This window comes from Monodon monoceros, unplaced genomic scaffold (assembly GCF_005190385.1).
Source record: "Monodon monoceros isolate NGI ecotype Baffin Bay Population unplaced genomic scaffold, NGI_Narwhal_1 Super_Scaffold_6, whole genome shotgun sequence".
Taxonomy (NCBI): Eukaryota; Metazoa; Chordata; class Mammalia; order Artiodactyla; family Monodontidae; genus Monodon; species Monodon monoceros.
Window position 1 is genome coordinate 28,433,956 of NW_021703783.1, and position 11,173 is coordinate 28,445,128.

Consider the following 11,173-nt stretch of genomic DNA (forward strand, 5'->3'; position numbering starts at 1 on the left):
CGGGAGGTTTCCCAGCCAGCACTCGGCCGCGCGCGCCAGGCCGGCGAAGACCCGTCGCCTCGGTTTCCAGAGCCGCCGGGCCCCCGCCGGGCCACCTCTCAGATCTCCACAGCGCGGCGGCCCGTGCCCCGGGCCAGAGCAGTTCCTCGCTGCGCCCGCAGCCCGCCCGCCGCCGCGTCCGTCCTCACCTGACAGCCACCCGCACAGAGCTCTCGTCCGGGGCGCCCCACATGCCGGCGGCAGGCGACAACCGGGCCCCTGGGCCTCTGCACCGCAGAACTGAGGCGCCGCCGGAGCCGCGGCGGTCGCGCGCAGGAGGCTGGAGCTGCAGGGGGCGGACGGCTCACCTCCGCCGCGCTCCAGCCATGTTGGGCGACTGAATGGAAAGGTGGCGGCAGCAGCGCTGAGGCAGAAGGAGGAGGAGGTGATTCACCGCTCGCGGGTGCCCGCCCCTTCTCCCCAGCTCAGCCCCCAGCACTGGGGCGGAGACGCGGCGCGCTGAATGGCTAGCGCGGCGGCGGCGGCGGAGCCAGCAGGCCGCTCAGGGGCCTCCTGCTGGACGGGCGAGTGCGCCCTGCCCCCTCTGATGGGGACGCGGCCTGCGGGCGGCCGGGCTGAACGCGCCACACCCGCCCGGGCTCTCCGGGCTGCTGGTCCCGCACTGTGTCAACGGCGGCCTAGCTGCCGACCCCACCTAGCGCTGCCCGGCCTGCGCCCCGCCCTGCCCTAGGCGGGCACTGCCAGGCGCTGCTGGCCCGGAGGCGCGCGGGGGGGGAGGGATGCCGGCCGCGAGCTGCCCACGCCCCAGGGCGACGAGCCCTGCGCCCTTGCAGGCTTTTCTGTGAGAATGCCGCGGCTAGAGCCCGCCCTGCTGCAGCCTGCCTCTTTTCTAAAAGCAAAGCTTGATTCCCCAGCGCAGCGCCAGCAATCTGCCAGCTGCCGCTCTGGTTCGCCTTTGTTTCCACCCTTAGCTTATTGTCCTCTCTCCAGCTTGGACTCTGACCCCTATCCCCAGCCCCCTATGAACTTTCTCCTTCCCAGGAGTCAGTCATTCATACTAAACCGGATCCCGGATTTGGCCACTGCCTCTGGGCAGCTGGGTTCTGCAGTCCATCGCCCATTTACCAGCCCGTGTGGGCTATGGAAATGATGGAATATCGAATGCCTTTCTGTTAAACCATTTGTACACTGGTAAATGAACTGCACCCCGGTACTGCCAAGAGTTCCTAGAACTGAATATCCACCAAGACCTGCTGTGTAGTAAATCCTTCTCAACGGACTTTCTTTCCTTTCTGGCCTTCAAAAAGCACCTCCCAATCCAGGGATTCTATCAACATTGACCCATTGTGGTTTCTGCTTGTGGCTATTGTGATTCCCCATTCCTTTAGATAGCTCTGTGGAAGCAGCCTTTATTAGCTTTGCCACAGAGTATCTTTTGTGGGCTGCCCCATACATTTCTCTAAATAAACATGTGGGTTCCTACAAAATAGTATAATACATTAAATGGCACCATCCAAATAAAGACACTGTCCCAAGTACCTACAATCTAAAATGGCACATGTAATCATCCTTATCAGCAGAGATAACAGCAGCACAGATTGGGACAAACAAGAAGTGTTTAATGATCTTAAGTGAAGGCCTATGTGATATATAATTATAGAAGTTTTAAATTTATTCCATCCCTTAACCTCAATACTCCTGAGTCTTAACAGACGTAACTAGGAGGTAAAGAGGGCAGAGATGGTGGATACCCTCTGCAGATCAAATTGGTGGCAAAGCTCTCCTGCCCTCTGGAGAACCTCCTCTTCCTCAGTATTTGTCTATCAGCAAATCAAATCACCATTTCCTCCTTCCCTGGCAGTCCCACATCTGGGTGGATCTGGACTGGCCACCTTGGTTCTCGAATTGATAAAAGCTACAAGGAAGGAAAGTAAAGCCAAGCAAACTTAGCAAGAAAACTAAAGAGAAATATGTATAATTTAAGAACTTATTATATTAAAAAAATTCTCATTTAGAATAGTACTAGTACATACATGTTTCAGTAGGAGCTGTCACAAACACAAATACCACCAGAATCCAGGCAGGTAATTTAAGTAAGTGGAGCAGGCAGATTGAGGACTGTGAAAAAATAGAGAACACAGGCTTCTTGCAAAGGCAGTGACCCTCCTTGGCTGTGGCCAGCTGGAATGCAGACCCAATGCCTCCAAGCTTTTTGTTTGCTTGTATGTTTGTTACTTCTCAAGAAATAGAGAGGGCTTCCCTGGTGGCGCAGTGGTTGAGAGTCTACCTGCCGATGCAGGGGGCACGGGTTCGTGACCCGGTCCCGGAAGATCCCACATGCCGTGGAGCTGCTGGGCCTGTGAGCCATGGCTGCTGAGCCTGAGCATCTGGAGCCTGTGCTCCGCAATGGGAGAGGCCACAACAGTGAGAGGCCCACGTAAGGCAAAAAAAGAAATAGAGAAAAGTCAGACTTTTATGTGAAAATTCCTTAGTTTTAAATATCAATAACGAATTCAGCACCATATTTACATACCATGCAAACCAATCAAAATAGGTCTCAGGCCAACTTCAATCCCAAGCCATCAGTCTGGAACATCTGGCCAAAACATTAGCACCAATAATAGCTGTGTCTTTGGGTACGTGTTGCACGTGGGTTCAGGAAGTTAGTATAAAAATTCAAATTCCTATTGATGACTCAGTATTTTTCTCCCAAATTTCAAAATTTATAAATCAAGTGTATATTTTGTATTTACTTCAGATTCCTTATGGCTGCTATAACCCCTTTCCTTATGGCTCACCTAATTAATTAATTATCTTAACTTGAAAAAAATTCTGAGGAAAGAGCTTTTACCATAAGAGCAAAAAATCCTTTCCCAATTATTCACTCAATAAATATTTAATAAGCAGCTGCAATATGCAAACAATGCTGGACACTAGTGATATGAAGAGAATTAAGAGTGTCTTACAGTCTAGTTCAGGGAGACAAATTTGAAAATCCATAAGTGCAATAATAGAAATTATGACAAGAGTATGATAAATTCCATCTGGAAGGGTGAGGAATTCTTTAGGTATAGACTACTCAGGATGATCTCCCTGAGTCCACTCTTGCATCCACACTGCAAAAAAGTGATCTTTTAAAACATAAGTCATTTATGTTATTACTCTGCCTGAAACTTTCCAATGGCTAACTAAAACAAGTAGAATAAATTCTGGATTTTAAGGCTCTTCACACTGTGGCCTCTCCAAACTCTAACCTTATCTTTTGCCACTCCAAGTTTTAATAGCTACTTTTCAGTGAAACTGGCCTTCTTTCTGTTTCTTGAAAACAAAGTTTTTTCCTGCCTTAGGACATTCCCACTAACTAGTCCCTCTACCTGGAATGTTCTTTCCCTGAATCTTCCCATAGTTGGCTTCTTTTGGTCTTTTAGGTATCAGTTTAAATGCAATCTCCTCAGAGGGACCTCTCCTGATAATTCAATCTAAAGTAGCACTCCCATAAGGCCAGCTCACATGATTTGCATGGCCCAGCGCAAAGTAAAAATGCAGTGTCTTATTATGAAAGCAATATAATAATGTAGTTAAAGATACTAAAAAAGCTTTTTCCTTTCTTCTGAGCTCTCCCATTAAATAGTAAGTAAAAACACTATTAATGTCATTTTCCATAAAGAAAAATTAAATTTTTTAATTATTGGCATAATTTTACCATTCATCTTTTATTGTTCAATGCCAGCTTTAAGTATGAATAGAAAAGCACTTAACGCATATGTGGAATTATAAATTATACAATTCCTGTTGTGTAGTTCATACATGCATGTGAATTTGATTCTTAACTGAACCATGGAAACATTACACAAAACTAACTCAACTGTTTTTATTTTACTTCTTGATATACCCATATTCTACTAACAATTTCTCACCTTTGGCTTGCAGATGAATAAGGAAGAACTGAAAGGAAGAGGAACTACCTTTCCCTGTCTTTCTTTACCTTTTATGTCATCATTTTCAGAGTCAGTGGTTGGCAGCTACAGGGAAGTGTAAATAAGAAATAAGATAGGGCTCTTGTTCAATATGCTTCTTAGAATGCCATTGCCTTCTTTTGCATTTGAAGCAAGTTCTGGTTTGAGGGGAAGCATGGTCTCTCAAGGTGTCAGCATCCCTGCTTAGTCAGTCATAGATGTAACACGTTTACCTCATACTTGTCCTGGCTTTGAATCTTACTTAACTTCCATACATCGTGCATCAACCAAGATTCTGTGCTCACAGGGCATCACAAAAGCTATGAGAATGGTGTACCAAGGGATGGAGGTTATGGGTATTGCACATATGTCCTCTACTTACCCACATGCTCCACTGTCTTATCAGACCTCCTTTACAAAACAAATTCAAAGATAAAATTATTAAGAATTTCAAGACAGTGCTAGCAGGGCATTAAACAAAAGTAGGGTCCCTCTAAGCACAGGGCCCTGTGTAGCTGCACTGATTGCTCACCCATGAAACCAGCACTGTACCCCCAGTTACTCACTGTCACATCACTTTTATTTCTTCATAGCCCTTATCACTAACTGATATTTTCTTGCTTTTTGTTTATTTCTCGTTTATGGTCTGCCTCCCTCCATTTGAATTTGAGTTCTAAGATGGCAGGAATCTTCTCTGTTTTATTCACTGATGTATCTGTAGCTCCTACAACATGTATCTGACACATAGTACAGGTCATTAAATATTAGCTGAGTGACTATGTGAGTTTGGGCAAGATGCTTCTTGTATGTAAGTAATGTATTTTATTTTTTTTAATTTTTATTTATTTATTTTTGGCTGCATTGGGTCTTCATTGCTGCACACGGTCTTTCTCCAGTTGCGGTGAGCGGGGGTTAATCTTCGCAGCCGTGCGCTGGCCTCTCGCCGCAGTGGCCTCTCTGGTTACGAAGCACGGGCTCTAGGTGCGCGGGCTTCAGTTGTGGCTCATGGGCTTAGTTGCTCCACGGCATGCGAGATCCTCCCGGACCAGGGCTCGAACCCGTGTCCCCTGCATTAGGAGGCAGACTCTTAACCACTGCTCCACCAGGGAAGCCCCAAGTAATGTATTTTCTGCCTTATGGAGTTGTTTTGTAGATTGAGAGCTTTGTTTATCATATGTTAATCACAGCACTAACTCACAATAAGTACACAGTAAAGCTAGCTATAAAAAGAGCTACATACATATATAATATATAATATAAATACATTTGTAAATATGAATTGTTTTACAAAGCAGGCACTGATGCTTTAGCTGCACCTGTCTAAGGTGTATTTGGGCAAAAGATACATTCTAGCACACCCTAAACAAGCAACCAAAAGGAAGCTACAACATTCATGAGGGCAACTATCACCAGTTTTTTTTCCCTCTAGGCTATCTACCCTGTGTTTTCTCTGGTTTCCACGTTCTAATCAGTCATTAAAAGTTATTTGCTACTTCCTTTTTGCTGCTAGCAGAAAGACTAAAAGAAATAGTACTGATTACAACTCCATATGCAAACAACTGGCTTTGGAAGAGCATGCCTAGACAAATATCTCCTCAGAAATCTTTTTGGGAAAAAACCTTAAGAAAACTAATCCTTAATACCATAATCAGAAATACCAATTTTCCTTCATGATTCATTTTGTTTTATACATTTTCCCTATTAATAACAATGGAAAGCATTTATAGCGCTTTTCCACCTTGCCAGTGCAATGTGCTAAGTGGCTAGCATGCATTATTTCACTTGATTCTTTCAATGACTCTGGAAAGTGGGTACAATTACTATCTCCATTTTACATGTGAGGAAACAGAAGCCTCCCCAACAACTCTAACTGGTAAAATCTTGTCTATATTTCAGGCCCAACTCAAAAATTACCTCTTTCTTCAGACTTTTCCTGATTTCACTCCTCCTCTGGACCAGATGTATGATATTTTTCTTCTGCCAAATCTCCGTTGTACTTCATGTATGTCTTTGTTATTGTTGTAATTATTACTTTTTAACTCCTCAACTACATCATAAATTCCTAACGGGCAGAATTTGTGGAAAATTAAGAGTGCAGCCAATGCTTATTTGTATAAGTCAGCGATTACCAGAAGAAGGGCATGCTATGCTTTTATTTCAATACAGAACAAGTTTTCATTGTAGATCATCTGCTGCCCATTGGTCATAGTTCTCTGAGAGACTGTTTCCTGACCATGGTGTCTATGAAAAGTGGTGTTCAAACTATCAGGAAGGAAACCAGAACACCTGAGCCCAGCAAATGTAAGCAAGGTGTCATTAATTTTGGAGATGGAGGACATTTTACAATTCTAGTTCACTCCTTTCATTTTACAGATAAGGAGACAGTTCCTGACAGAACTGACCACCGTACCAGTTTCCCCTCCTCCCAACACACACACATATTACACAGTAAATTAGTAGCAGAGCTAAATAAAAATCCAGGCATCTTGACTCTCTGTTCTGGCCTCTTTGCTCTTCACTGTTAGTTTCACTATACATTTTATTCTTTGGGCTTAGAAAATCTCAGCCTACACTACAAGTGTTTGCATATGAAGAATATATAACTGGAAAGTAATGCAAGGCAAGCTTAAATACTTATAGTAGTAGTTTACCTCATGATGAAAGCAGTTTAACATCTTGTAAATTTATTTTTAATGACATAACATTACTAAAAAATCAAACTTTTACCTATATACATTTTTTTATTTATGTTTATTTTAAATATTGGTGAGAGTTATTTCTGCGTGGAAAATAAAGGTTTGAATGATTTTTTTCTTTCTTTGTATCCTTCTTGAAAATTTAAAAATAACAAATCACTTTTACAGAAACAGTGAAATTACTCTTTAAAGAGAAAAAAATGGCAGGTAGCTAAACTTCTCTTTATTAAGAATAAACAACTAGATAAAGGTTAAATTTCATTGTTCACACTTAAAATCAGAGTTTGAAATCTAAAATTGCATATGAAGTCTTGGACCTGAGTACCAAATCTAAGAGGAATTCAAAGAATACTCTTCTCTCCAGCACTAGGACTTTTTTTGAGTTTGCAGCATCTGTGTATTTGCAGGCAGCTTGATTACCCCAAAGTACTGGCCCAGTTAATTCCATTCAAATGCAAATTACAGCTATTAAGTCATGCTGGTCTTGAGCCAACATCTTGAGCCAAGCTAGTAAGAGGAGTGTGTTTTTTTCTAACTGGGCAGGACTGAACTTGATAAGCAGTTTGGGATAGTCTTTCATTAGAACCTCATTGCTTGTGTGGTTTTGTTTTTTTAATTTTCGAGTATTATAGAACTGAATCACCAAAAGATAATTTTATTAGTTATTTCTAATTGAGAACATTTCACCATTTACTAGCCCATCCTCTTATTTATTCATCAATACCGCCTTTCTTTTCCTGTATCTGTTGATTGAAATTCCTGCCTTTGTTTTCTCTTTTCTAAACATTTTCTTTTCTTGTTACCTCCAAATGGGTATTTTTCAAATTCTCATGGTTCTGGATACCCTGAAACCAAAAGATTAATGAAGTTCTGGATTTTTCATCCTTATTCTATTTTTAAAAGACCTACAGCAATTAAAAATATGAAGTTAAGGTTAATTATAATTTATATGACAAATATTTCATCAACTTTTGCAATAAACGTACGCTTAGCTTTATCTCAGTAAAGGTACCCATTTGGTAGAATCAGTGCTTTTTAAGGGAAAACACACAAGTTAAACTTGTAAGATGCTTTACTTAAATCAGTATCCAACTCTGCTCTTATTTCCTTGATTTGATCTGAAAACAGCTATTTCACAGTAGACTCCACCAAGAAAGCCCTCCCAGACAGGAAAAACTGGTGACATTTGTATTTATTTTATGATCCCAAGCCACCTCTTCAATTTTTGCAGAAGTATAAAAGGGAAAAACCATTTCTAATAGGAAAATTGTGGTTAAACTTTCTTTTTAGCCCAAAATGAGTATTTAAAGGACTTCTTTCTGTTTCTGACGGTGGCAACAAAGATTAAAAACAGAGATATGGACACAATAAGATGTCAATGGGCAGCAAATTAGCAACAAGCTAAGGGCAGCCCCTAAACACACTTGCTTATGCATACACCACAAAAAAGAAGGTGTGTTTCAATATCAATGAGAAGTAAGGTGGATAGAATCTAGAAAGCAGAGGAGTTTAGACTGATAAAAGCAGAATATAGGAAACCATTTAAATCTTGTGAGTATAACAGTAATAAGACAGAAGCAGTATTTTTAAATATGCAAAATAAAATAAAATTTTAAAAAGAATTATGAGTCTGGTCCAAGTCTGTGAGATGAATTTGGGAGACTCAGTTAGGCAACCATATCATACTAAATTAATTATGACATGGTAAGGGCCTAAACTAGGCATCTTAATAGACTATGGTGAAAATGGAGAAGTAAGACTTACAAGTGAAAGACATCCTTAAGGAAGAATTAACAGGAATTAGCAATATGGGAGAAGAATAAAAGGGGATTAGATATTACACTTACTGTCATTGAAAATGTTCAAGCATAGGCTAGAAAACCACTGGATGAAGAGTCCACCAAAAAGATACAAGCATCAACTGGGAGAACAAGGGAGACATGTCAATTAAAGGGTCTCAGAGAGTCCTTCAATTAAATATTGTGAATTTATAAAGTAGTTTTAAAAACTATCGCTAAATACAGGTGTTTATGAAAAATTAATAGTTTAAGAAAGAAATGGAAAATTTTATTTAAGCCAACCTGAGTATTATAACCCAGGAGACAGTCTTTCAGAGAGCTCTGAGAACTTCTGAAGTGGTAAAGCGGGAAGCCAGTGTATATGTGATTTTTGCCAAGTGGATACATGCATTCAAGCACACATCTTGGTGCAAGGTCACTGTTATTTGCAAGGAACATACATCTTAGTTAATGGTTTTAGTGCTTTTCTAAGTATTGGGAAGACGCAAGTTCATAAAATTTTCTCCTGGAAATAGCTAACTATCTGAGGGCCAGTTCTGTCAGTTTTCCCAGAGCACAGAATGTCTTATCCTGATCTTCACCCTGAATTCCTTTCAGGGTGTATTGCAGGTCAGCAACAGCAGTGGCTAATGACTTGATTCTTGTAGAACTGGATGTTGGGCAACATTCTCTATTTTACAGTCCGCTCCCTTTCAATCTTAATTTCAACCAAGCCTTGGGAGACATCTCATGACCAATTTGTCCCACTGTGCTAAGAATTCCCAGATCAGGGGAGGATTTCTTTGATAGGCCACTCCATGTGCTAGTCCTAGACTAAGCCCTATTACCCGTAGCCAAAAGCCTCTGGACTAGTCCGTTATGGTCCAGGAAATGGTTTCCTCTCATTTCTTCCTCCCGTATCTAGAATTACACTATTACAATCACTGATCTTGTAGAACTATGTATTTGATCAATAGTTTCAAGTTGCCTAATCATCGTTAATTTTATTTGAGACTCAGTCACACATTTGGTAATGCAATAAGCATCAATCTTGTAAATTAGACAGAATACAAGTAATCTAGCTAGTAACATTAATAAGGTCTAAAGTAAATATTTAAGCTAAGAACTTCTGTTAGGTGCAGCACAGTATTTCCCCAGGTCATCTGACCAGTCTGTTCTGCACCAATTGATATTTTTAAAGGAAATGACATATTGGCATTGTACATAAAATTCATCAAAGATGTCTGCCCATACAAGGCGAGAGATGTGTCATCCTGACCCTTTATATGGTCGAGAAAAGAATATTATCTTCTGAGGAGTTACATGGCTGGTGCCAGAAGTAGAAAAATTAATCTTTAAGGTTGAGCACGTATTTCTGCCATTGGGGAGGTCTGGTGAAGACACAAGGCAGGTGCACAATGCACACTAGAGGGGAGGGAGGAGACCAAAGAAAATGGTTTATGTTTAAATTTTTCTTGTCTTGCCTTAAAATTTGGATTTTTATTTCATCATAGGCAGCTGAGAGAATAATTGTAGTGCTACTAACTAAAACAAGCAAGTTGGGTGGAAGGAAGGGAGAGCTCATTTGGTAGAAGAAAGAGGAAAGAGAAAGTGAATTGTAGAAGGAGATCTTGGGTTGAAACAATGTGACAATAATAAAGGTAGAGACAGTTTCAAATGGTGGGTAGAACACAAGCATAAAGGCACTGGAGGAACCAAAGGGAATGAGGACAGAGGAAGAATCAATGGAGCTATCAGTTCAACACAGCTAATTGTAACCATAGAGAGTAGTTTTAAAAGGACAGGGGAAAGGAAAGCTAGGTGTCCAGGGATCTAAGAATTGTTGATAGGAAGGCAAGAGGACAGTTATTCCTTTGAGGAGTTTATAATGAAGATAAAAAAGAATTTGAACTAAATTTTATTCCTACTTATAAGTCATTAAATGAATTCAATAAGTGTTTTAGTGCTTAAGTGACATCATATTTAAAACTACTTTCATCAGCTTATCTCCATTCTACCCCTTATTTCTTTGGCCAAATTCTACCCGATCTTGAAAGTGTTCTTAGACTCTTTTCTTTATGCCCTCACACTTAGCTTAGAGCAAAGAGACCTCTTTTATATATTCACAGTGTACATGGGCATAATTAAAATGGTTATTAATTTTCTTTGAATTTATCTGTTTAAAAATCTCTCCCACTATATTGTAAGCTCACTATATTTACATCTCCAAATACAATGCATGTTATTTGATACTTAGTAAATATTCACAGATGACTGAAGATCCTTCTTTATTGTTCTTGAATACCAAATAGCAATTAAGTGTTGGCTGTGCTTTTATTTTTCCTGAGATACTCTCTACATTTAGACCAGTAATTCAGGTGACTGTAGTTTGGGCTTCTTTGCAGGCCTTCACTTCCCAGTTTGTAAGTTTTGAAGCTCTCAAGTCTTGGTCCAAGGTCCTTTTCCCTTTCTTTTTATACTTTATTCCACTGCTTAAATTCAATCTGTACGGTGATTACTACCAATTCATGTAAACATTTATTCAGTAACTATGTTTTGGGTGTCTACATTGTGCAGAACATGGTTTCAGACACTGGAGATACAGCAGAAAACAAAATGGGCAAAAACTTTTGCCCTATGCAGCTTGCATCTTTGGGAGAGAGAAAGACAATAAGCAATATAAATAAAATGTAATACATGTTTAGTGGTGTTTAATGCTGTAGAAAAACAGGAGTATACAGAA

At 40.7% G+C, this 11,173-nt stretch overlaps 1 protein-coding gene across 6 annotated transcripts in view; it reads right to left on the reverse strand.

Moving 5' to 3' along the window:
* The window catches only part of KIF21A (kinesin family member 21A), a 155,703-nt gene extending 155,051 nt beyond the window's left edge, over positions 1-652 (reverse strand). For 4 of the 6 annotated variants that reach the window (XM_029206384.1, XM_029206386.1, XM_029206383.1 and 1 more), the window contains exon 1: positions 189-644. In XM_029206384.1, the coding sequence (XP_029062217.1) occupies positions 189-232 (44 nt within the window). In that variant the 5' untranslated portion in view covers positions 233-644. Of the gene's footprint in view, positions 1-188 lie in introns of all 6 variants that reach the window. The other 2 variants (XM_029206385.1, XM_029206387.1) reach the window with 2 other exon arrangements.
* Positions 653-11,173: the final 10,521 nt, after the last annotated feature.